At 45.4% G+C, this 26758-nt stretch overlaps 1 protein-coding gene across 1 annotated transcript; it reads right to left on the bottom strand.

Moving 5' to 3' along the window:
* Nucleotides 1-5773: 5773 nt before the first annotated feature.
* SERPINC1 (serpin family C member 1) lies at nt 5774-16562 on the bottom strand. Its single transcript, XM_035010772.1, has 7 exons — nt 16196-16562; nt 13722-14091; nt 13212-13427; nt 12292-12429; nt 10162-10552; nt 9056-9120; nt 5774-6031 (listed from the first exon to the last, which is right to left on the bottom strand). The coding sequence occupies exons 1-7, from the start codon at nt 16234-16236 to the stop codon at nt 5855-5857; spliced, it is 1398 nt and encodes a 465-aa protein (XP_034866663.1). The 5' UTR covers nt 16237-16562; the 3' UTR covers nt 5774-5854.
* Nucleotides 16563-26758: the final 10196 nt, after the last annotated feature.

Below are 26758 nucleotides of genomic sequence, written 5' to 3'. Positions count from 1 at the left end.
GTGAAGGAAAGCCAGACGCACAGTCTAGAGGTCGCGGTATCTCCTGGTCACGTGCAGATGTTGGTCCTTAGCTCTGGTGTCGAAATCCAACAGTGTCAGAATGCTTCGGTTTAGTGCTTTTATCTGCAGGCTTCTGTTTGGCAAGAGTAGCCAGTGCATGTGGAATCTTCCTGGTTTTTTTTAAAAACGCACCAAACTCCTTTTAATGAAATATGAAAATTTTGTTTGAGTCCTGAGCTGTTTTTTTGGTCATTGCCATTTGCAGTCCATTACTGGGGGACCAGATGACTAACCGTATTTGCCCGACGGTGAGCCTTCTGCCAGTATCTTGACACAGAGGAATGCGTGACATGGGTTTTTAGATGACTGGTTTTGCTTTTAGTCACTCCAAAGAGACACTCCTGTTTTAATGCCTCTGCTGTAGTCAGGATGGCCTCACTTGAATGTGCAGGTGTCAGGAATCTGAGTGTCAGTAATAAACTCCCACGAGGCACACCACCTAATCTTTACATTCGGTGTGATGCTCGGCTGACTTACTGTTTGGGGCGCTTGCACACCGAGCCATATCAGGTTACCTACGTTTTGAACATGTGTTCTGGCTTAAGAAGAACTCTCGGCCCTGTCATAGATCTCCTGTGGCGCTTTCCACCTTTTCATTCTAAGGCACTGGCTGCTGGTAACGTCCAAACGGGGATTCTCGGGTTAGGAGTGAGAGTGAAAAAGTGATCTAGTCCCCAGTGTTTACAGGTTGACCTCTGTGTTCAGGTCCTAGCTGATCAGTATTTGCTGTCCTGGTGATTGGGAAGGGCAAGCGACGATACGGTGTGAAATTCCAGTTAATGAGACAGGCATTACTCCTAGGAGGCCACTGATCTAAGTCACCTCTGCCTGAGTACAGCATGAGTCCTGGAGGGAGCTGAGGCAGGAAATCATGTGAGTCTACTCACCACACTGTTGGTTCCCTTCCTTTCTTTTCTCTCTGTGTGTGTGTGTGTGTGTGTTTATTAAAGCACGGGGGAAAGAGCTGCCCAGCTGTTGTTATTCTAACTGTAGAATAATTGTCATTTTATAAGCCATGCTAATATCCTAGACTCAGGAATTAACTCCTGCTTAGGAAACTTCTTCCCTCTGGCTTATCTTTTTGTGCCAAGTCTGTTCTAGGCCTGTCCCCAGGTGTTTTGCTATAACACATATTTAAATGCAGACTTACCTAAATCCGAAATTTACTGTTGGCAGTGTGACCTGTTACAGCCAAAGTGATTTATTTAAAAACAAAACAAAAAAGTGAGAAATGCCTAGCCATGTCTTTGGGGTGCATATTAAATCTGTGAATCTGAGAGGAAGCATGGAGTCTTACCTTTCTTCCCCCTGGCTTCAGTGAACACTGGCCTGAATGCTTTTTATTACAGAGTCAGTTGACCCTAAGCCAGTAGTTTTCCATCTTGGCTGCGCATTAGAATCACGTGGGACATGTAAAAAATGACTGTTGCCTGGGGCCCCTGCCGGACCCTCATGTTGAATTGGTCTGCTGTGCACCTAGGGCTTTAAAAGCTCCCCAGCTGATCCTAGTGGGCAGCCAAGGTTGAGAATCACTGGCCAGGTATTCTTGAGTGGTCTCCAGCAGGATAACCTCAATCTGGTTCTTTTTGTGTCATAAGATACCTTTATTGCTATCCCAGCATGGCTCTGAGTTTAAAGTGGTCCAAGGCTCAGGTGGTAAAATGGATCATCCATTTGTCCTCAAAGTAATTCTGGAGAGAGATGTTACCATCCATCCAGTTTCGTCTCTATACCAAATACAAGGTGTGCATAAGTAAGCAAAACAGATTTTCAGAGTCTGGTCTCTAGAATCCTCTTTTCTTTGCATTATATGATTTGAGTGGAGATTTCTCAACTCTGCTAGCTAAAATAGAGCACTTGAACTTATTAAAAGGCCAAGCCCAACCCACCTAGGATGATTTCTATTTGTAAAATAAACAAGAAGCATTATTAAAGTTAATGGAAAAAGAGAAGGATCCTTCCTGGGGGTGATGGTGATACATTTGATTATTTGTCTCTTAGCCTATCTTCTAAGTGGGATTTCAATGTAAAGTGACTTTCACTTTTCCTTGGGGTTTTTTTGTTTGTTTTTTGGGGGGTTTTGTGTTTGTATTTTTTGTGAATGAAATGCACTAGCTAAGGCTTAAATATTTCTGAATTTTACATGAAATGTGAAATGAGTCATTTTAGTATCTTTATTCTGGGATGTCAGAGACCTAACCTGGTAATTCCTAAGTGAGGTTCCATATCTTTCTTTCTCCCCACCCCAGGTAGTAAAAATGCCTGCCCTGCCCGTGGCAACTTCACACACGGTAATGGGAATGTGGAGAACAGTTTGATTACCTTACAAGTGAGACACCACCCTCCCCCCAGCCCCATTCAAACTGATTAGCTACCAAGTGATTTCTCGTTCATGATAGAAATTTTTGTTTAAGAGCAAGTTCAGTTATAGCAGTCTCTTTTCTGAGAGAATTCTGGGCACCATAGAAATTTTCATTCATATATTGCCTACAATAATTGATACTTTAAATTTCAAATAGGTCACAGTGTTTTCAAGAAGAAAAATCAGTTAGATGGAAAGATTGGCTAGTGCAGAGGACTGAATTACCATCAGGCCTTGACATTTCATTAAAATAAATGGAGGCCTGGCTGTTTACATTGCATGTAAATGCTGCAATGTCTTTTAGAGAAAATGTCTCCTATGCCTTAGAAAATTTATGAAGGCTTCTCGATATGGGGTGGAAGAGAAAAACAGTAGCCTTTGGGACTTGCATGCATCCAGAGAGTAGTGCGTTAGGGTGTCATACTGAGGAGGATTGTGGAGTACTGTGAACCATTGTTGAACTTTATGCAAATCACACTGCACTGGATTTTATGATTCCTGGGGGGAGAGGGAGAGTAGACGAGGAGGATGGGGCAGTAATGGTATAAAATATATAAACTTGTTCTATATTTTAAGCAAGGAATGAAACAAATCCCCTACAGGAATTCTCTGTCAGAACTGTGAAGTTCAGTCAAGTTGTCTGCCCTACTGGATTGGCTTGCTGATTCCTCTTCAACTTCTAAGGAGTCCTTTCGGAAACAGCTACGCAAATGCTAGTCTGATTACAGTTTCACCACCCTCCCTCTACTCAACAAAAGAAAAACATTCCCAAACTAGAGAAATGTGTTCTCTCTCAGTTCATTACCTTTTTATCTGCTCTGGTCTGTGTTCATAGTTTTAGCCCGTTGCGTTATTTTGTGATCTAATGGCAGAACTTGAAGAGATCTGCCAATTCAGTAAGGAACCAATGGCCTCTCCTTTAAGGAATCTTAAAACCAGAACTCTCCATCTTTGGCATGTTAGCCTAAGTGAGTAAAGGGAGAAGAACATTTGGAAGAGCACTTAGATTTCCTGGCTCCTCATCATTCAGGGTTGGGACTCACTCACGCTCTGCCCCTGGGAGGAGAAGAGAAGGCTGAGGGTTTAAAGACAGAAAAATCAAGGTAGCTGAAATGTGGTTTCCTTCAGATGGACATGGTCTGGAAGAAATCTGTCCACCTGTTCTCTATGGTGCTTATATGGTGGGTGACAACTGTCCCCCATCTACCTGTCCCTGGCACTGTGCCTTCCCACTGGTCACTGTGAAAAGCAGATCACACTGGACTCAGAGGCCAGAACCCAGGACCATTTCCTCCCTTCTCATCTTGAGCCCATCACTTCTTCATACAGCTAATAATGTAGCATTTACTTCTCTTTGGAAAACTCTTGGGTTTGTCCCCCAAGAAGTAGTAAAGCATTTCAAGGAAAATAGTCAGAAAATAAGGTCCTGGTGGTAGCTATCAAATAAAGAGATTATAGGACAATTTCTCTTCCCCTCATAATACGGATAGCAAGGATCAACATGCCCCCCCTTCCTGTGTTTTTAAAGGCTACCGTAGTATTTGTAAGTGACAAACTTAGGTACCATTTTTTTCACAACTTGCTAATCAAAGATTCATATTAAAACAGACAATCAATTTCTAAAATGTTGTTATCCCTGAAAGGGAATGAGGTAGAGTTTTAAACTATAAGAACCTACCAGTCCGTTTTTTCCCTTTGAAAAAACAAACATTTGAGGTTTGTGTCTTTCATCTGAAGCTATTACACCATTAATAAAGATGCCTCAGAAAAGTCAGTGAGCCAGGCGAGCGCTCTTCCACCTCTGAGGGTGCTGGCCTGGGTTCGTGCATCTTATTTCCTTAGAGAATATCTGTTTTTATTATGACCTTAATTATAAATACCTATATATAGGAATAGGATTTTCTCTCACCCCACCCTCTTTAATCATTATCACTTAAGTGTAAACCGCACCTCCCCTCACCCCCCTTGTACTGAACAAATGCACTTTAATTCCTAAGGAGAGTGGCTGTTCCTGGCCCTGAAGCCAGATTACTTCAGGAGGAGAGTTGAGGAGGGAGAACTCCTGCCAGACCCTGTGAAATTAACCAAATTCCTTAATGTCAACACACAAATCCTACCCATTTTTAAGCTGTCCGCCCCCGCCCCGCCCGCCAAAGGGAAAAAAAGAAACAACCAAAATGAAGTTTAAAATGCCTACCCTGATTGGAGAAGTTACCCTGGGGACAATACCCAATATTAAGTTATTTGCTCAGCTACCAAATTGTCAGAAACTTCTAGGTTGTTTTGTGGGAGGCTGAGATTTCTTTAAAGGAAAAAGGTGAAAACATAAAGGCTGTAAGATATGATTCTGATATGTGTCATTTCTAAATATTAGATTTGTTCTCTCCCTTAATTTGACAGGTGTTCTCAGTCTCTCCTCCTGTAGATTCTGTCCTTCCCCTGATGACAAGCCAATAGTCCTTGGTGGGGTTGCATGTCTCCTAGAGCCCCAGAAGCCCTGTCGTGTCGGGGGAGGGGGGAGGGCAGGAGGGCGGGCCAAGACTGGGGTTGGGGGGAGGGAGAGTCAGAAAAAGAGTGAAGATATGGGTTTATATAAACATATTTAAAGCAGTTTAGCAAAAGCTTTCTCGTTGAACAGCTTTAAGAACAATGTGAATGAAATCTTAGCAACTTGGTTAGTAATTTGAAAAGTCTATTAATGTATACTTGAAATTCTGTTTGTATAAAAATACATTTTCCTCTTTATTTTAACACTGTGTAAAAGAACATTATGCATGTGAGTGGTTTGAGAATTAAATGGTTTAATACTCAGATTTGACTATCTGGTTTTTCTGTTTATAGAGATTAATTCTTTTACAATTTTTGGATTTTTTTTTTTTTTTTTTTTTTTTTAGTATGATGGGAATACGGACATTTCAGGCTCTCGCTGCCCTTTCGGCATGCCTACCATCCTACCATCTTTCAAGATGCAGCAGTAACGTATTTCCCTCCATCACTTTTTTTTTTTTTTTTAAGATTTTATTTATTTCTTTATTTTAAGAGAGAGAGCATGTGCACAGCGAGCGTGGAGGTGGGGGAGCGGAGGGAGAGAGAGAAGCAGACTCTGCCAGGTGCAGAGCCCTGTGTGGGCCTCGGGGCTCGATCTCACGACCCTGAGATCATGAGCTGAGCTGAAAGCGAGAGTGGGAGGCTTAGCTGACTGAACCCAGCCAGGCGCCCCCCTCCTTCACTTTCCTGACCCAGGTGTGCTCACTGGTAGAGAACAACTGAAAGTGCTCGCTTGACCAAATGCCCACCAGCATCTCTATCCATTTCTCCTCCCCTTGTCTTCACTTCATGTGGCAAAATCCATTCATAACTGGGAGTAGTTGTGTTTATTTTTACTTCTGTCACAAACCAAAATAGGAAGAGGTACAAAAAATAAAGAACACTTCAGTGATCACAAGCGTTGGCCACTCTGCCCATGAAGATGATAGTGTTCAGAGCAACCTCCCTTATGAGAACGAGGAAGGGCCTGTTGGCCTTGAAGGTCACCCTGCTGGAGTTCAGCGAACGGCCGGCGATGCTGACGACAGTACTTGCTGCAGCTTCGCTGCCCTCCTCGTTGACCTGCAGACCACAGAGGAGACACAACGGCTGCGTTACCTGCCCTGCGGTTCCTCGGAGGCGGGAGGTCACGCACAGACACAGCCCTTCCTCAGAATGCTGTCTTCCGGGGGCCGGGGGCGGGGGGGGGGGGGAGGTACCCTCGGGTCAGGTGGCGTTCCCGCCAGAACGCGACTTTTACTCATTGTTTCAGCCAATGAATACTGAGGTGAGCACCTGTGTTCCTCCAAGCCTCGTGCCGCGTAAGAGCAAGGGTTCCATTCAGGTAACTCCTGAGCCGGGAATGCGCACGTTCAACAGGCTGCCGTGTTTCCGGCCGGCCCCATCGTGCGGGGTATGGCAGGAGGGTTACCTTGTACCAGATGCTAGAAGGGACTTTGACTCAAGATCAGAACTCTGTAGTTGAGAGAGTTTCACTCTTGGGGCATCAAGATCCCAGATAGAACTACCCCAAGCAGCCACTCAGGACGTTGCCTATGAAAAGACAAGGGTCCTCTGGCTGAATGAGGTGAGTATTTTTTGGAGTAATGGTCTGACACATTGGTATTTTAAATTGCTGATAAGTTGACCTGCCAGAGAGACACCTTCAGAAAATTTTGCTTGGGGACCCAGAATATCACCAAAACTCTGTCCCTGCCTCTTAATGAAAGCACTTCAGATCCCTGAGCTTTATGGAGCTGGTTGAAGATATTCTCTCCCTGTCACTCTTCTTCCCTGCTTCCTTACCATCCTATGCCCCCATCTCCCCGTGCTGTTTCATGGTCGTTCTAGGACTGGATTTGTGAGCGGCCTGGAGCTGTTGCAAGACCAGGATCACCTTATTCAAATCAGACACTGGCTTCTAATGGCTTCCCAGGAGATCTACAATCAGTTGGGGTCCTGTATATTGGGTTCCCAAGGTTTCCAAGGGGAACAACTTTGTTCCAAGAGCTTTGGAGGAACCTTGCACCATCGTTTAGTGGGCTAAGGGGGATAAAATGAATCCAAACCTCTGCTTCTTCCTAATGGGAACTCAAAGCCCTCAAGGGTGTCTGAGTTGACTTCTTCTATTTAGGGTCCTTAGAGGAGGATTTTTCAATCAGAGTTAAAACACTGAGGACATAGCTTCCCTTGCCCTCTTCCTAAGTGTACTAACCTTCATAATCCATGTGGAAGAGCGGGGTCAGTAGTGACTTTTGTACAACTTCCAAAACCACTAATTCAGTACTCCTGTCAAACCCCTAGGTCTGATCTCGATACCTTAAAGATACAGGCCTCTGCTCTTGCTGTTGTCCTGCAGGTCACGACATCTGTGGGCCTATGGATTATATCCCCACGTTGAGGATTTGTGCACCTCACTCATAGCCTTCCTGTCCACCCTAACTCCTGCTATCATTGGATGCAGACAATTACCTATCTTGGTAGGAGGCCCAGTCAACACACTAACTCCCCTTCCTTTCATCTCATCAACCCCAATGAGCATTACCTTCACTCTACTTAAGCAAACCAGTCCCATGGCCATGCCTTGAACTTGCCATCTCTCAGACTTGTTCTACCTTTGAAATTATAATAAGGACACTATGTTCTCAGACTGTAACCTTTTTTTTCAAGCTATTGCATCTCCTCACTCTCGTGACAATTATTCTGCTTTCCTTCTGCTCTTTGATCCCTCCACTTCCCTCCTGATGACATTTTCTCACTGAGCTTGGACTCTGCCACTGTATTTACCAGCACCATGTTCTGAAACCTTTCTCCTTTGACCGTAACCTTCTTTCTTTGTGGTTTCCTCAATCCCGTGACCGTCTCTAACAGCGGCCATCCCCTTTTCCTCATAGCCCAGTTCCCCCAGAGGACAGTGCTTCCCAAACCTGGTTGTGGATTTAAATCTCCTGAGGAGCTTTGTAAATATGCTGATTCTCAGGCCCCATCCTGGATTCCCCAAGAGTCAAGCTCCTCACTGAACTAGTGCTACTGGTCCATAGTTCAGTATTTGAGAACCAGAATTCTGACAGGCTTTACATAGCTATTACTCCAGTAAAGGGTTCCACAGGCACCTGAGTTGGGGAAACACTAGGTTAAGCAATATATTTTTTTAAGCTTTTATTTTAATTCCAATCAGTTAACGTACAGTTATATTAGTTTCAGGTGCACAATATAGTGATTCAACAATTGCATGCATTACCTGGTGCTCATCATGGCAAGTGCCCTCCTTCATCCCCAACACCTATTTCACTCATCACCCTCCCCTACCTTCCCTCCAGCAGGTTAAGCAATATTGAACCAGTTTTTCCACTGTGGGGCTTCTTAGTGTGCATTGTTAATTTCCCAAGAAGAGGATACACATTTACTTGGCCACCAAACTTTGTTCTTCGCAGCGTAGAGTTCTAGTGCTTTAGAACACACTTTAGGACATGATCCACTCTCCTCAGCTCCTCTTCTTTACCCTCCATTTGCTCTTCAGCTGTCACAATCAGGCCTGTGCCCCCACTGTTCTAAATTCCTCAGGGAATGGTAACCTATGGCGATTTTCAATCTTGTTACCAGATGCTTTCTGTTTCCTTAAAACTCCTCCCTGGGTTTCCATGAGTGCCCACTCTCCTGGTTCTCCTCCTTTGTTGGAATTATAATGACACTGTGTTCTCAGGCTATAACCCTTTTTTTCAAGCTATTGCATCTCCTCACTCTCGTGACAATTATTCTGCCTTCCTTCTGAAGCCTTTGTAGCCTTTGTTGACTTCTTTTCCTGTGTCACCCTCCCCCTACATATTTGACCTGCTTCAGGAGAAGTAGTGGGAGGGAGGGTGGAACAATGGGACCATGAGGGCTTCAGGGGAGGGCTGTCTTGGGGAGGCCTCATGGAGGAGGGGGCTATACACATCTGGGGTTTGAGGGACACTGGAAACATGCCTTTTTCCCCAGTTGTGTCCTGCTGTTCACATACCTGCTGGAAGACCATAGACCCAGCGGAGCAAGAAGTCCCTAGTTACAAATCACATGAGATATTGATATACTGGAAAAGGAAGTGACAGCAAAGGAAGGTGTACCCACCTCAAGAAAGGCCTTATGGAATGCCTGTGAGACATAGAGGTCGCTCCGGCCCTCTGCGATAATACCTAGAAGGAAGACCAGAGAAGTTTCTGTGAAATGGGAGAAAGTCAGCTTCAACCCACAAAAAGGAATTCAGTTTGAATTAAGAGGTCCTTTGGGGCTTTTTTTTTTTTTTTTAATAAAAACCCTGAACCCTCACCTAGTGATACTCCCTAAATAAATAAATGCATGTTTAAAAGAATAAAGTCCTTTAGGCTTTTTCAGCCTAACTCCTGTGAATGTAATCTCACGCTTCAGCTCTTGGAAGGGGGCAGGGGACTCTGTTCTTAAAGAAAAACTCACCCCACCTAGTAGGAATGTCTTTCTTTCCAGTCTGGCAACGTTTTCAAGAGAGAAGTTGGTTAGACCTAGTTTAATTTTTTTTTCAACTTTTATTTAATCTCTACACCCAATGTGGGGCTCAAACTCACGGCCCTGAGATCAAGAGCCACATGCTCTTCCATCTGAGCCAGCCAGGGGCCCCTGGTTAGATCTAGTTCATAGGCAGCCCATTAAAGGTAAATTCAATTACCTGACATTGTAAACTTCTTTTGTAAAAAGGTATTTTAATGCATATTTTTAAAGAATGGTAGACTGTAGGAACCAAGACCACAGAACACTTGCTGAAGTCTCACAGCTGGGGAAGGTTGGCCACATCTGTTGTCCAAGTGACTTGAGGGAAAACTCATGAGCCCTTTGGAATATCAGGCTGTTCAACATCAGCTATGCCTATTGTGTGGGACCAAGATGTCCCCAGCTCTGAATCATATCTTTGCTTTGAATTCTGATGTCTTTTCAAGGTCTTCTCTACTTGGTCCCATCCCCCACACCAGTTACGGTCTCCAAGCATTCCAGTGCTAGCTGGGTTCCCGGACATCCAGGCGCAAAGTCCCTAGGATACAGAAGAGGAACCAGACCTTGGGAAGGAAGGGTCTCCCTGAGTTAGCAGTAGAACCCTTGCTCTACTCCTGACCCGTTGCTCCTTTCTACTCTTTCCCCAATTCTTTCACCTTTGCTCGGACCACCTTGGGAGGCCGAGGGAAGAGAAACGCCCTTCCTAGGCTAACCTGGGAGCCTGGACTTCTCAGGGTTGAACAGGTCCACAAGGCCCATGTCTTGCAGCTGCTCCTTCACACTGAAGCTGTCCTCGATGCGGAAGCGGGGCATGTGGACCACCAGCAGGGTCTCTGCCATCTCATCCAGCCATTCCTGCAGCATCTCTGGGGTGAGCTCCTGCTCCACCTTGGCCAGGCTTTTCTCAGGCTTGGGCAGGATGAGCACCATGGTGATGTCATCACCCTTGAAGGGCAGCTCGAGCACCTGGGTGCCTTCGGCCACTCGCCGATAGCGGAACTTGCCTTCCTGGTACATCATGGACGCCAAACACGACTCCCCATCAGCCTTGTAGAACAGTTCCTTCCTTGTGTTCTCAAGACTGAACTTTGACTTCCACAGGCCCTGGGGGTTGGCGGGGGTTGGGGGCGGGGGGAGACAGCAAGTGGGAGAATCACAGCGAGAAGACCAAAACCCTCCATAGGAGAATGCTGACGTGGGAAATAGTCACATTATTTTATCACCCTAATATGCAGGCAGAATTACTAGGAGAAAAGATTAGAGGCTATGCATGAAAAGGCTTACAGTGACTGTGGCAGAGTGATGGAATTATGAGTGGTTTTTTTCTGTGAACTTTTCTGTATTTCCCGGATTTTCAGCAGTGGCTGTTTATTTGCTTTATAACCAGAAAAATAAAAAACTAAAACCCAGAACAAATTACTGGCCTCTTCACAAGCATCTTTTTGAGTTTAAATCTAATTGTCTTTTGGCTTTCTGCCTCCCACCCGCCTCTTTCTCAAGGGATGGCCATCCTCCAAAGGGCTGGGCTCTGCCCCTGATAAATGAAGGCCAGACACAGATAATAACCCAGGGGGTTGTCCCGGAGCCCTGCCCGGCAGAGGGTGAGTCCTGGCTAACTTCCTGCTCAAAAACAGAGGGACCCTGGGATACAAGACATCCCTTTGAAATTTCTGAGTTGTAACTACCATTCCTTGTCCTATTCTGGCTGGTTGATTTGGGGACAAGTCATTTAACTCTTGGAGTGGTGGGTCCTGGCCTGTAAAATGAGGAGAGATGGCTAGTATTGGCGGGATGCTTACGGTGTGCCAGGCACTGCTCTAAGCATTTCAGCTGCACTCACTTCTTCAGGGGTCAAGGGGCAGGAAACCCGTGAGGGAGGTGCATCATTATTCCCATTTTAGAGATGCACAGAAAGGTCTCCGGTAACTCACCTGAGTTCACACAGCAGAAATGGAAGAGGCAGGACTTAAGCTAAGTAATCTGTCTGAGAGGCCCAAGGTCTCGTTGACGATCTTATGAGAATAAAGAGGGCTAATAAACAGCAAGGTGTTCTGTAAACCTTAAAGGGCAATACATATTGGGTAACTACAACCTTCTCCACGCTGGGGGAGAGGGAAACCCCAAGAGACAGAGTGGCTGGCAACAGCAGGGGCTGGCTGAACTCCTGGGCTCCGTGCGGGGTGAGAGGGCACGTGGAACACGACCCACGATGGGCAAATGTGCCCCAGGTCCCCCCGTCTTAACCTGTGGCCCTCCTGAGGATCAATGGTCTGTTTATTCCCAGGACGCTCCCCCTCAGTCTCCTTCCCACGTCTCAATTTGGAACAGCCTTTAGAACTCTCGACTCTGAGAAAGACAAAGCCATCCGCACAGATCACAGGACTCTGCAAAATTTGGGGTGAGCCTGGCACCAGGGGTTCAAAAGCCTCGGGCAAGGGGAACTTTGAATCACTATTGAAGCTGCTCCAGATGACGGAGAAAATCTCATCACCGAGGACTGTCAGTAGAGTCTATCATGTTGTTCCAGATTTCAAAATGGAGTTAACTGGATAGCAAAAATGGTCACACATGTAGGAGAGTTCATCCCCACACATACTTTGCTAAATTTGTGAGTGCGTACACTCTTCCTTGGGCCCAGAGGCACGGCCAGGCCCCCCTGGACTTCAGGCCAGCAGCCGTGGCCCTAGACATGGTTCTAGACTCTCAATAAATTTGTATTTCTGCCCAGGCCATGCATGGACCGTTTCTCAGAGAGGACCTATCTAATGCCTAATGGTGTGAAAGCAGGTGAGCTGGAGGACAAGAGGAAGTCCTCTGGGTCTCTCCAGGGCCATTTTGAGTACCTTGAAGTAAATGGTGTTGACCAGCACCAGGACCGTGAGCTCGTTGATGGCATCCTGTGGCACGACATCAGTGATACGCCCTTCGGTCTTATTGGATACCCATTTGTTGATGAACATTCTGGACTGCTCTGCATTTTCCTGAGGAGAATAGGAAACAAACGTATCCACCTGTGCTTTCAGTGGGCTTCTCCACTTCCCCACACAACATTTCATTTTATTCATCAGCCCTTTGCCCTTTCACACCATATCCCACTCTAACCCAGATTGGGGAGAACTTACATATCTAGTATAATGCCATGAATCTTCCAGATGGTTAGTAAATATTAATAGAAGAAAGAGAAACAGAAATAAAGGAACAGAAAAGAGGAAAATAGTCAGGGAAAAAGAAAACAAAATGTTATTTTTTCTGACATATCCAGAAGCTAGTGAGTTATGCAGGGGTGAGGGGCAGGAAGGATGCCTATGTGGCCAAAAAAAATAAAAATAAAAAAGGAGAAATGCTGATTGAATAAAGCCAATAGACTTCTCAGAAAACTTACTAGGCTCGGGTGTTTCATGAATCTCCAAGAGGAGAATATGACACACACCATACACCAATTTTATTTGATCCTGGTAATTTTTAAAAATTAAATAAGGTGTCTTGTAGGATTGGCATCTTGGTGGATAACATGAAGAATTTATTATTTATGCAACTTTTCAGAGAAGCCACCACAATCTAAGCCATAGATATTATTGATTTCTCAGGTTTCAAGCAAGTCCAGGGGTACTGACTTCTAGTCACTCCCCACCCCCAACCTGCCTTCAACTAGCATAGCTCATAGCCCATAGTTCATTTGGATCCTGGATCCTGCTTCTCTACCTTCTCAACCTCCGAGGGGAAACGAAGAACTCTGAGGTCGGGGACGACATCTGCAACTCACCTTGAAGTCCAGGGGCTGGAGCTTGGCTCCGTACACCACCTCACTGATGTCCTGATAGGTCTCATTGAAGGTAAGGGATTTGTCTCCAAAAAGGCGGTTGGCTGATACCAACTCAGAGGACTTGTTGGCTTTTCGATAGAGTCGGCAGTTCAGTTTGGCAAAGAAAAAGTGCACCTGATCAGACGTCTTCTCGGAGATGGTATTAAACTTAAAAACCTGTGGAAGCCAAAAGAAAATGGTGGAGGAGCTTGGCTAACGCGGTGGGGTCAGTCCCTGACCAGCAGCCACCCCACCTATGAGCTCCTTCAAGAGCAGCACCCAGCACAGCATAAATACTCAGCTCATGTCTTCTAAATGAATACATGGGTAAAAGGAGAATAAAGGGTAGGAAGGAGAAAGGGGAAAAGCACAAAGAGACTGGGATACCACCTAACGTCTCTACTGGGCTCTAGACCACACGTTTCCTTGGGGTCCAGTAAGGAGGCTAGGCAGGAAGGCTCCGGACTGTACCTCCATCAGCTGCTTGAGGGTGTTGTCACAGGCCCCCAGCTTGGTCATAGCAAAAGCTGTGGAGATACTCAGGGGCGATAGGAAAATATTATCGTTGTCATTCTTGGAGTCCGCCAGGTGCTGATAGAAGGCGGTGGCGAAGCGCGTATTGGCTCTGGACAGTTCCCAGACTCGCCGGTTGGTGGCCTCGGGGATCTTCTGCTCCTCGCCCTCATCCTCGACTGCCTTCTTCTCTGCAGACCGGTAAATGCACATGGGATTCACCGGAATGTCCCGAGGCTTGGCTGTGCAGATGTCCTCCACGGGGTTCCAGCGACAGGTCACACAGCCCCAGAGGCCAATGAGCAGCAAGGACAGAAGACATGCCCTCCTATAGGGGGACAGAAAGCTGAGTTAAGTTTGGCTGGGAGAACCCCGATCCCCGCTGCCCATCACAGACTTGCCCCAGTAAAACACCGGATTCCAGCCCAGCTGGTGTGGCCGGGAGGCGGGCCCAAACCCTCGCAAAGTACGAGGGCCCAGGACAAGTCCCGTCGTGGATCTCTCCGCTTGCCTGGACACAGTCAGGTTGAAATTAAAGTCAACCATTGCAGCAGCTGATGGTTATAAAGCATCGCGGGCCCAAGGCTGGAAGAAATAAAGAACGCACAGCTTCCGGCTGGCGAGATGAGACACCCACGCATGATATACAGGCAGGGAACCCGAGCGCCCAGCGCAGACCTGGGGCACTAGTAGGAGCCCTTTACAGAAGCTGTTTAGGAACGGCCTCCTGGATGTGAAAGGGTTGGAGATTTGGGTTGATGCAGCAGAGATTTCAGTAATACAACAGGGGTAAGAAGGGGTGAACGGGATGATGCCTGGGTGGCTCAGATGGTTAAGCATCTGCCTTCGGCTCGGGTCATGATCCCAGGGTCCTGGGATCGAGTCCCGCATCGGGCTCCCTGCTCAGCGGGGAGCCTGCTTTTCCCTCTGCCTGCCGCTCTCCCTGCTTGTGCTCTGTCTCTCTCTGACAAATAAATAAGTAAAATCTTAAAAAAAAAAAAAAAGGGGGGGGTGAACAGGGCGAAGCCTCTGCAGGCCTCCAGCTCCAGCCCGGCCCCGCCCTCCGAGCGGGGGCCAGATAATTCCACCTGGACGGCCTGAAGCTTCCTTAGGGAAATACGACCAGATTGTCCTTATAAGTCTCCCCCACCCACTGCTTCTCCTCCTCCATCCTCCAGCTCAGCAAATGGGAGCCTCCTGCCAGCTGACATCCAAGCCAGAAACCGGGAGTCCCCCCCCATTCCTCCCTTTCACCCTGTCTTCAGACCCTGGATTCAAAGAGCTCTGTGTCCTGCTCTCTCACAGCCTTAGGCCTTCATCATTTCTCTGCCTGCAAATTTTAATGCTTCCAACACGGGTTCACTAAAAGCCAATGAAATTAATCTTACTTTTTAAAAAAATGAGATCATGCTACTGGCAAATTAGGAGAACTGGAACAGTCAGGCCCACCAGGAGAAAAGCTTGTAATATTTTTGTACAAAGACAGGGTGGCCCGGGAGCTTCCTTTGGCTGACTTGGGAGTCCATGTGGGTACGGAGTCTTCTCAGTCGTCCCCTGGCAGAAAAAGATACGCACACAGGGTGGAAAGGACTCGCGGAGGTGGTCTGCAGCCGAGTGTTGGGCTGGCTGGAAGCTGGGGCAGCTGAGGGGTATTTGGCTCCTCGTGTGAGGGAAGGCCGGCTCTGCAGCCCTTTAAGAACAGAGGCACAGAGTGGGGAGAAGCAGAGACCCTCAGGGAGATATAGAAGGCAGGGTGAAGAAGCGGAGAGAGAACCTTGCCGTTCATCTCCCCGTCTTGCTTGCCTTTGGTTTCCCTTTTTGTCCCTCAGCTACGCTGGGAAATCCGAGTGGACGCTGAGGGGGATCCGGGAGCGTTGTTCGTGGGGGGAAGGAAAACCAAGGTGGAGGTGCCACAGCCTTGCCTGTAGCCTCCCAAAACGACCCAGGTCAAGAAGGGAATGTGTGTGGTGTCGAGGGAGGAGGGGGCCTGACTGTGAGGAAAGGGAACAGGGTTGCTGTCCTTCAGTCAAAGGTCACTGAGCTCTTGGAGTGGGGGCAACTGAGTGGAGAGAGAAGCAAAAAGGGAGTTAGGAGATCCTCACAGTTAAATTTTCCCTCTTTTCAGCTGTCTGGCAGGCCTGGGAACCTGCGCTGGGTCTCCTGGGCTGCTGTGAGGGCTGGCGCTTGCACAGCACCTCTGGGGAGGAGAAGATATCCCCTTTGTTTCTTGGGCTAAGAACCCAAGGTGTGGCTTACCCCAAGAGGGGGTGGGAGGGAGGGCACTTGGAGTGACGTCTTCCAAACACATTTTTACTGTTACTCCCAGGGAGAGGGCCTGGTTTTTCCCAAGGTTTTGAAGGTGTCCTCAGGAGAACTTCGAAGGCCAAAAAACCCAATGAGGGCATGCAAAAGAGAAAACTTGCCTCTCTTACCTTTTCCCAGCAGCTACAGTTCCTATCCCACTGGAAAACATGGTTGCTAATCTTCCACAGGGCCGGGCAGAGAGTGGAGATACTGTGTTCTGAGGCAGTCGCTCTGAAAACTGGTTCTTTCCTCTGAATCTGACTAAGGTTCCAAAAGCTAAAGTGGGGGAGGGAGCTGGTGACGAGGGGAAGACTGAGGTCAAAGGCTGATGACCAGCTTCCAGGGTTAAGCAAAGTGTAGAGCCCAGTGTTGTTTAATTAGTAGAGAAGTTTTAAAGTTCAGTCAGGTCGGGGGAAGGCAAGGCCCACCTCTCTTAGCCATATTCCCTCACTCTCTTCTTTATCTTTATAGAAGAGGAAAAGGAGGACATGTTCTCAAAGTCAAACTTGGTCAGAAAATGCCTGAGAACTTTGTCTTAAGGATTTTTTTTTTCTTGGTTAACCAAGCCAGGAGGTAGAAAATAGGTGAATATAACTAGCCAAGTTGAATGTCCAGAAATTTCTAGCTTTCTTGCTGCTCAGTGCAATATGCTCTTTCACAGCTTTCTTTCGGGAGAGAGAATCCATAATATCTAGTCAGAGGGGAGAGTATTCCTAAACAAGTACTGCCTTCAGGCTTCTAAGGGCCAACGTGTCCACGACCCAGACAAGGACACACAAGGGAGAAATTGATCCACTGGGGAAGCAGGAAACAAAGTATGGGGTAGGTAAAAAACATACATGCTAATTCTGAAATATTTATTTTCATTTTTTTAAAGACTTTATTTATTTGACAAAGAGAGAGAGCACAAGCAGGGGGAGAGGCAGAGGGAGAGGGAGAAGCAGGCTCCCCGCTGAGCAGGGAGCCCGATGTGGGGCTCGATCCCAGGAACCTGAGATCATGACCTGAGCTGAAGGCAGACACTTAACGACTGAGCCACCCAGGCGCCCCTGAAATATATTTTTTTAAGATTTTATTTATTTATTTGACAGACAGAGAAAGAGGCAGTGAGAGAGGAACAGAAGCAGGGGGGGTGGGAGAGGGAGAACCAGGCTTCCTGCCAAGCAGGGAGCCCAATGCGGGGCTAGAACCCAGGACCCTGGGATCATAACCTGAGCCAAAGGCAGACGCTTAACTGACTGAGCCACCCAGGCACCCCAAGACTTTATTTTTAAGTAATCTCAACATTCAACCCCAAACTCACAACCCTGAGATCAAGACTCACGGTCTACTGACTGAGCCAGCCAGGTTTACTTGAGATACTTCTTTAAAAGCAAAGAAACCAAATCCTGTCTCTTGGTGTATATTGTTATTTTTACTTCTAGTTATTGGGGAGATTAAATGACTTCAAACTAAAGGAGATAAAGGGTAGGTTTATTTATATTTTCCTCTTCCTAAATAGCCAAAGACAGTATCATAAGGATTGCTGCAACAGTATTCACAGGACAAGTATGCCTCCTTCTGTGTGACTGAAGATTCTTTGAAAGTGGTACACTCACAGGTATAATGCATATATTATATATATATATACATATATATAATTTTCTGTACTCTTTGGGAGTAAGTTGCAGATATAATATCCCTTTATCCCTAAATAGTGTGAAGTTCCTAAAAACAAGGACATGACTTTACATGTCCACGATACAGTGATCAAAGTAAGGAAAACCGACAACGATACAGGACTATATTCAAATCTAGAAACTGGGGGCGCCTGGGTGGCTCAGATGGTTAAGCGTCTGCCTTCAGCTCAGGTCATGATCTCAGGGTCCTGGGATCAAGCCCCGCATCGGGCTCTCTGCTCAGCAGGGAGCCTGCTTCTCCCTCTCCCTCTACTGTTCCCCCTGCTTGTTCTTGCTCTCTCTGTAAAATAAATAAAACCTTAAAAAAAAAAAATCTAGAAACTGTATTCTAAGTTTGCCAATTGTCCCACTAATGTTCTTTTTTTTTTTTTAAAGATTTTATTTATTTATTTGAGAGCGAGAATGAGAGAGCATGAGAGGGGGAGGGTCAGAGGGAGAAGCAGACTCCCTGCCGAGCAGGGAGCCCGATGTGGGACTCGATCCCAGGACTCCAGGATCATGACCTGAGCCGAAGGCAGTCGCTTAACCAACTGAGCCACCCAGGCGCCCCCCACTAATGTTCTTTATAGCAGCGGTTCTCAAATTTTTTGCTCTCAGGATCCCTTTGTAATCTTGCTTAATAATATCTAAGTATTATTAAAAATGGTATATTAAAAGTTTGACTTCATGCATACATGAAGGAGTCCCGGGGACTTCCTGGGGCTCCTGGACCACACTTTGGGAAACATTGATTTAGTGCCCCCTCCTGCTTTTTTTTGTCCTTTTCTAGGATCACACATTGCATTTAATTGTCATGTCTCCCTCTCTCTCTCTCTTTTTGTTTACAGTTCAGAGGTCTTTTATATTTCCTACACCTATCATGCCATGAGTTCATAGGGAATGGGTTTCATCAGCGCAGGCTCCTTTCAGTTGGTTCTCACATGTGCTTCTTTGGATGAGGCAGGCTGGTGCTTCAGTTGAACCCAAGTATCTCTCTCTGGCTTCTTTTTCTGATGATTTTCCTTCACACGCCTTACGAAGCTATCTTGGCTCTTTAGAATGCTTAATATGCTCAACATGCACATTAATTCTCTTGACAAGAATCTTGCCCTTAACTTGTCTACAGTAATGCCAACAGCATCCTGGGTAACACTGTTGACTTTTCCAGTTTTGTCATGTTAATACTCATGGGGGCATTCCTTTTAGGACAGTGCCCATCTCCTTGATGTCTACAATATCATCTTTCTTGTGGATTTGTATGTATGTGGCCAAAGGAACAACCCCATGTTTCCTTAGGCCTACAGAACCTACAGCGGGTGACTCTCCTCTTTCCCTTTGCGTTGGTCCTTTTGGCAAATTACTGGAAGATGGTGGATCTAGCCGAAAGGGTGTCATGTCTCTAGTGTCTTCTGGTTTGAAAAAGTTGCTCTCTTTTGTCATCTTTTTATGAGTATAAGGCAGTTATTTTTTTTCCTTTTTTTTTTTTTTTCCAAGTAAGCTCCATGCCCAATACAGGGCTTGAACTCACGATCCTGAGATCAAGAGTCACATGCTCCATTGACTAAGCCAGCCAGCACCCCCAAGCCAGTTATTTTTGAAGAATGCCTCTCAATTTGAGTATGTCTAAGTCTTCCTCAGGATTAGATTCAAGTTATACTTCTTAGGGGGCAAGCATACTACAGAAGTAATATCGTGTCCTTTCCAGTGCATCATATCAGGAGACACATGATGTCAATTTGTTCCATTACTGGTGTGATGTTAATAACTTTGATAACTTGATTAAGATGGTGTCTGCCAAGTTTTTTTTTCTCTGCTGTAAAATGTGCAATTTTCTTTTTTATTAAATAAATATCTTGTGGGCAGATACCTTTAGAGTATGTAAATACATTGTTTTTCATCAAACTTTCACCTACTAATTTTTCCATCCCTCAGTGATTCCTTTGCAAGACTTTTTTTTTTTAAAGATTTTATTTATTTGACAGAGAGAGAGAAGAGCAGGGGGAGAGGGAGAAACAGGCCCTCCGCAGAGCAGAGAGCCTGATACGGGACTCGATCCCAGGACCCTGAGATCATGACCTGAGCCGAAGGCAGACGCTTAACCGACTGAGCCACCCAGGCATCCCTTTGCAAGACTTTTTAAGCGCTGTACTTTCCCAGTTATTTCTCAGCTGAGTCCTTAAAAAGGATTATCACTAAAAATTATTGGAATTAAAAGAGATTAACTAAGATAGCACACTCTCTTGCTGGGCTGTGAGGAAATAGGCCCTTTTACCCATTGTTAATGGGAGGGCAGAATGCTGTAACCGTTTGAAGGGAAATTTGACAATACCAAACATTGCAAATAAATTTAGCCTTTAAGCTGGAAATTCCGCTTCAAGAAATCTGTATGGGTGTCAATGAGATTACTAATTGTAACCTGATTTGTAGTAATAGCAAAAGATTACAAACAATTTCCATCTATAAGGGATTAGTTAAATAAATCAAGGTACATTTCCACTGGAAGACTATGCCACTGTCAAAAAGAATGAGGATCCTTTCTCTGAACTGATATGGAAAATCTCCAGGATAACTAAATAGGGAAAAAAGTAAGCTGCAGATCAGTGTTTAGTATGTTACCTTTTGTATCACAAAGTGGAGATGATAGGGGTGAGGAGTGGACAGACAAGAGAGGAAGCAAGACTTGTTAATATGTACCTTCTTATTTAGTGTTCTATTTTTTTTTTTTTCTTTTTTAGAGAGAGAGCATACACATAAACAGGGGTGTGGGGAGGGGCACAGGGAGAGGGAGAGAGCGAATCTTAAGCAGGTTCCACACCCAGCACAGAGCCCACATGGGCCTCTATCTCACAACCTTGAGATCATGATCTGAGTGGAAATCAAGGGTCAGATGCTTAACTGACTGAGCTACCCAGGTGCCCCTAATGTTCTACTTTTTAACATGCCCAAGTATCACTTATTCAAACAGGTCTTGACTTTGTGAGCAATAAAGGTGTCAGTGTTGTATTCCACTAAGGCTTGGGGAGAGAGAAGTACCAGGGCATGATAAAGGTGGCACCAATGAGGATCTGAAGCAGGCTGAGCCCCTGGCTAGCAACGAAGGAGAAAGGGAGAGGGAGACAAGCCCAGTTCGGTGTCTGCAGGTGGAACAGAGATGTTTAGGCGTGCTCTGCCTGGCAAAATAATTTCTAATGGCTGTAGAATATTTCATGGTCTACAATTTAACCATTACTTTACATTAGCTTAGGTCAAATTGTTTACATCTTTGAATACGATCACTATAATAGGTGCCACTTTAGAACACTTCCTATATGTTAGGATCTATGCTAAGGGCTTCACAGGCATTAGCTTATGTAATTCTTCTGTCAGCTCTACAGGTTAGATATTCTTATGCCCAGTTTACAGATGAGAAAACTGCTATTCACAAGTTAGGAATGTGCCCCAAATTACAAAGCTAGCAAAGCTGAGATTCAGACCCTTTGTGCCTGTCTCACAGGTTTTGTGCTACTATAAGATAGCTATGAAGAAAATGTTCTCCCCAAGTTAAAATTCCGTGTCCAGTTGTTTTTCTTGCTTTTCTATGTCATCACCTGGTGGTTCTCCTCTGAATATACTCTATCAAGTTTGTCCACGATTCCCTCCAAATTCAGGGCCCCGGGGCCCAGAAATGAACCCAAGGACTGCCACCTTTTTTGGTTACACATATTTTATTAGAAAGCATTCGTCTCTGATGCACACTCCAAATGAGATTTTCAGTTGGTTTTTGGGATTCTTTAATACCAGCCTAGTCTCTGGGTCTCATACACCCCCCCTTGCCTTTGCACTGTCTAGCTTTTCATGATCCCAAATCCCTTTCCTCTTAGTTCATCTCAGACTGGTTTGATGAGGAAAGGGAAAAGGAGCTTATATGCTGGGCAAGCTAAGCTGGGTCTCCCCTCCCACCTCCAACCCACTCATCCACAATATTCTATAGTGTTTTAACAATGGTCTGTATTTAAATATATAAAAGTATATTTAAATTGAATTTTCCATGGTAATGTCTGACCATTTCTGGAACTGGGGGGAGACTATTTTTCTCTGAGTGGAAACAAGGTTGGAAGGAAACAGGGGTCCTCTGTGCTCTGCTGTTAGGGGTAGGTTTGGGGGGCCACAGAGAGGAAAGAATATAGCATTCAGTCACCTCTTTTTTTAAAATTATTTATTGGTTTAAAATTTGAGAGAGAGAGAGCATGCGTACGCAAATTGGGGGGGTGTGGAGGGAGAGGGAGAGAAGCAGACGCCCCGCAGGGTGTGGAGTCTGATGCGGGGCTCGATCCCAGAAACTCGAGATCAAGAGCTGAGCTGAAATCAAGTCAGATGCTTAACCCAACTGAGCCACCCAGGCGCCCCACCCTCTCTTTTAAAAAATATTTCCTTCAAGTTGAGTAATAAAGTTAAAAAATTCCTCTTTCCCTACTCGGCCTCTAGTCTCAGTAGCAGCTCCTGAGCAGGTAATTCAGCTGATCCTTACTCTTCATTCCCTCATGTCCTGGCCTGTTCCATTCTTTTCTTTGGCACCAAGAAGAAGACCTTGGCGGAGTACAAACAGTAGAGCTGAGCTCCTGCTGCTGGTTACTGAGTAACTCAAAGCTTAACTCTTCATGGAAATTTGGCAAAATATCTGGCACAAAAACCAGAGCCATCTCCAGCTCTCCTGGGTTTCTAGTTTACTAGGTAGTTATGCTATTTTAATTGAGGTGAAATAAAGTTTATCAAAATAATCCTGCATTATTACTTGGCAGCTTTTAGGTAAGATTCTCAAAGCATCTCACTGGAATTTGTTCAAATTCTCACACAGGTTAGAAAGTCCAGCTTTAGTTTCAGGGACACCAAATCAAAGCCACAAATATTTATTGAACATGCCCAGTGCACATGGCTTTCCATGTACCAGGTACTCAATAAATATTTGTGTTTGAAGAAACCCAGGTTTGGAGTAGTTTTGCCGACTTATTAACAGAAAAATACTTTAAATTCCTCCTGAATGGAAAGTTGAGATTATTAAAAATGCTTACTTGTGCAGAGGGACTGACACCTTGTATGAACAGAAGTACTGGGCGAGGGTATTCTCGGGAGGTTGAGCAGGAGAACGTTGCATGGAGTCCAAGCTTGCTGTCCTACTTTAGTCCAGGAAGTTGTAGGTGGTTAAAGAGACATCGAGAAGGGGAGAAGACAGAGAGCAGAGGCAGAGGCACGGGGGGAGAGTTATCTGGAGAAAGAGGGGATGGCTTGGACAAACCCAGAAGCAACAGGAAACTAGTGAAGCCAAGGCCGAGGGTGTGTGTTTGGTGAATATGGGTCAACCACGTGACTGGTGTCTCTCACCCACCGCCCTGAGGGAGGGCTGCTTTAGCAAATCTGTCCAAATCCATTTGAGGGGGGAGGTGGAAAGGAGGATCTAGGAATGAATGTGGCCTGGTAGCTTTTATCCCCTCAGGACACAGGGTTGGTTTCGGGCCCTTTCCAGATGGCCAGTGCTGAAAACCAACAGACGCTGCTTGGGAATAGGTTGTTCCAACTTTGAACAGAAACGAGCTTCAGGTATCACATTTTGTTCGCTTACCGAAGGTCAGCTAAGCAGGGAATGGTGCTGAAGGCAAAACCCTCAAGCTGCTCAGTGAGAGAAATGGGCCGGCCCACTCTGCAGAGGCAGCCTGGGTCTTGCCCAAGGTCCAGGATTCCTAGGTCGGGTCAGTTTCCCTAGCTTGTCAGGATAACAAAAGGCCCTATCAGTTAGATGAGAAGGACAGGCTTAGGGACTGAGGAAAATCAGAGGGCCCCGTAGTTTTTAGATCGTAATAGCCTGAACTTTTTAGACTTGAGGAAGATGATAAGCTGAGGTGACTGTAGGTTTTCCTTGAAACTGAGTATTTTCAAAAGAGCTTCAATATTGCAAAGGTCATTTTTTCCCTTTAACCTGATGATTTAGTAATAGACCGAGTGCTTGGTGAAGGGGACCATGGGAAGCAGCTGACTTTGGTGGCACCTGTTTGGGTGGTTAGTAATGCCAATCATGCTTGTACCGTCTGTTGTCAAGTTGTGGCCCCGTTACACACGGTCTTGGACATTCTTCCCTCCTCTTCACTCCCACTCTTCCGCTGGCCAGCCCTCATTATTGCTTGGACGTCTATTGCAACAGATTCATAACTGGGTTTTCCGCCTCAGACCCTATTCCACTTCAAGTTACGATAATCACATCTCACTCTGGCTTAAAATCTTTCCTGATTTTAACTGCTAAAAGATAAAAGTCGAACGACTCAGACCTGTACACAAAGCTTTCCAAGGCCTGGCCTCCAAACTTTTCTAGCTGTCCTCAACTCCTTGAAGTTCATTACAAAGCGACATTCTTTCATGATTGTGTATGCGCTCCCAGGCTTGGAGTGTCTACTCTCCACCTTGATCATCTTATAAACCCTTTCATACCTTTATGAATCAACTCTTCAGAAGTAAAAACCTCCCTGAATCACCTTGCTTCGCCAGCTCTATGCATTTTCCTTGAAGTAGTCTCCAGGTAATGCTGCGTCTTGCATCTCATTCAATTCACAAAAGTCTGATGATGGCAGAAACTGGATCTTTCTGCTTCTCCAATTGCTTTACTACTCACAAGGGTGGCCTTCGGCCAAACAGGACGGGCATCAGCTGGGAGCATGTTAGATAATCCCAGCGCCCCCCCACCCCAGGCCTGCTGCAACAGTAAACGCACTTTAACAAGAGCACCAGGTGAGCACCAGAAGCTCTCCAGTAAATGTGAATAGAGAGGCACCAATCAGATCCCTTCACTGCCAGCTTGCAACTTTCCCTTGTATTCCCTTTACTTCCAGAATAAAATCCAAATCCTTTAGCATCACCTGCAGGCCTCTGTGATCCAGCTCTGCCTCATCTCTTGCCACAGTCTCATTCCCTCTACTCTTGCCTCAACCGCTGTTTCTGTAACACAGATTCTTCTTTCCCAAGAATCATATTCCATAGAAACATATTCTATTTTCTCTAACAGTCTCGTCTCCAACGTTACCTGCCATCCTGTCCATTCTTCAAGTGCCACCTTCGCTGCAACTTCCTCGGGAAAGCCATTGCTGCTCAGCCAAGCAAGGTGTAGTCTTCTTTGTGTACATTCTCACGGCTCCTGGCTGTTCTCTTTTGAAGACAATTGTGGCTGCATAATTTTTTGGTAATTCTATTGTGTTTTGTTGATGATTGTTACCTATTTTTTTAACTTTTTTTTTTAAGATTTTGAGAGAGACAGAGAGAGCGAGACAGCACGAGTGGGGTGGGAGAGGGAGAAGCAGGCTCCCTACAGGGAGCCCGATGAGGGGCTCGATCCCAGGACCCCACGACCACGACCTGAGCCGAGGGCAGACACCCAACTGACTGAGCCACCCAGGTGCCCGTTACCTATTTTAAAACTGTATTCATGTCAATTTCCCTAACTGGAGCCTAAGCTCCTTGAAGATAAAGACTGTATTCTCTTTATCTTCTACAGTGTGGTACATATGATTAAGGACTCAATAATCCAGTAAATACCAAAGTGGGTGTTCAGTGAGTAGTTGAAAGCTCACTTTTGATTTGCAAGGTGTCCCAAATAAGGGTGGCAACCATTAACTAAACAGGCCACCAATGTTGGAAAGTGGAGGGGATTTATTAGTTGATCATTGCAGATTAGCTGGTTACTGGGAATGAAATGCTAATATACACAAAAAACAAACTCACATTAATCTATGTGAGTCTGAGTGTAAAGGTCAGAAACTACCCTACTGCTTGTGAGCAGGGTAGGCCTAGGATGGTGGTAAAGATGGCACGCTGGTTTTGGAATCCTCACTCTAGACTAACATTCAAGGGTGGTTGCAGTAGTTACCATCCTTCAGACCCTCTGACCTTTTTTTACTCTGGTTCCTTCCCTTGAGGTCAGGTAAGGATACCAAACAAAGACACCTAATTGCTAATTGTTGGTAGGAGGTAAAATAACCTTCACTGTTTATGTGCATTACTTTTCTGTAAAAATAAAGGAAATGCTAGCCATTGTCAGCTCTATGTCTCTTAAAAATATAGACATTTACTTATGTAAACATGTTGCTATTATTACATTGAACAGAAAGGTCATTCCTTGGTCTTACCTAGTACCCAATTTCCCTAATTATTTCAAAAATGTCTTTGCACATTTGATTCATTGGAATCAGGATCCAAATAAACTCCACATGTTACATTTGTTTTTTTCTAACTTTCTTCTGAATCTAGAGCAGTGCCTTCCTCTCCCCTTTTTTCTTCTTCATGCCATTGAACTGCTGACTAAGGCATATTTTATACCAGTCTCTAAGAGAAAATCAACCTACACTTATTCTCTAACTACAAGGAATGACTAATGGGTGGAGATTTCAGGACAATTAGAAGTCAGTAAGAATGGAAAGACAAAAATATCTGCATCAGGAAGATACCCACAGGTGGTCCATATTGCTTAAACATAAAGAAGGTCCTGATTTTTTTTTTTTTTAAGATTTTATTTATTTATTTGAGAGAGAGAGAATGAGAGACAGAGAGCAGGAGAGGGAGGAGGGTCAGAGGGAGGAGAAGCAGACTCCCCGCCGAGCAGGGAGCCCGATGCGGGACTTGATCCCGGGACTCCAGGATCATGACCTGAGCCGAAGGCAGTCGCTTAACCATCTGAGCCACCCAGGCGCCCAAGAAGGTCCTGATTTAAGAGAAGTCATAAGAATCAGAACTCTGGATGTCTGCCATGGAGTTTCACTGAACAGACCCTAGGATCTCAGAACCACTACCTTTACTGTGCAATCGCTGTAGAACATATGAAGGAATTTGGACTGTAGTGTATTTAAGGTTGGAGTAATTCCTATGATATCTCTACAAAATTGGCTACTTCAAGCATGTGTTTACTTGTGCATAAGTATGTAATTCTCTATTTTTCACATAAAAAAAGGAAAGGTGTAATAATCCCAAGGTTAGAGTAAAATGGCACAGACTCATTTATAGAAAAAGACTACACGTTTC

The sequence above is a fragment of the Mirounga leonina genome, unplaced genomic scaffold, assembly GCF_011800145.1.
Source record: "Mirounga leonina isolate KUSES-001 unplaced genomic scaffold, KU_Mleo_1.0 Mir_154, whole genome shotgun sequence".
Taxonomy (NCBI): domain Eukaryota; kingdom Metazoa; phylum Chordata; class Mammalia; order Carnivora; family Phocidae; genus Mirounga; species Mirounga leonina.
This window is presented reverse-complemented; position numbering and strand designations above follow the sequence as displayed.

What these genes read in the sequence shown, in the direction of transcription:
- SERPINC1 (XM_035010772.1), bottom strand. Translation starts at nt 16,236, where the DNA reads ATGTTTTCCAGTGGGATAGGAACTGTAGCTGCTGGGAAAAG. An exon ending in ACTGTAGCTGCTGGGAAAAG is followed by an intron (nt 14,092 to 16,195) that starts GTAAGAGAGGCA and finishes GTCCCCCTATAG; the next exon opens with GAGGGCATGTCTTCTGTCCT. An exon ending in TCAACACCATTTACTTCAAG is followed by an intron (nt 10,553 to 12,291) that starts GTACTCAAAATG and finishes GCCAACCCCCAG; the next exon opens with GGCCTGTGGAAGTCAAAGTT.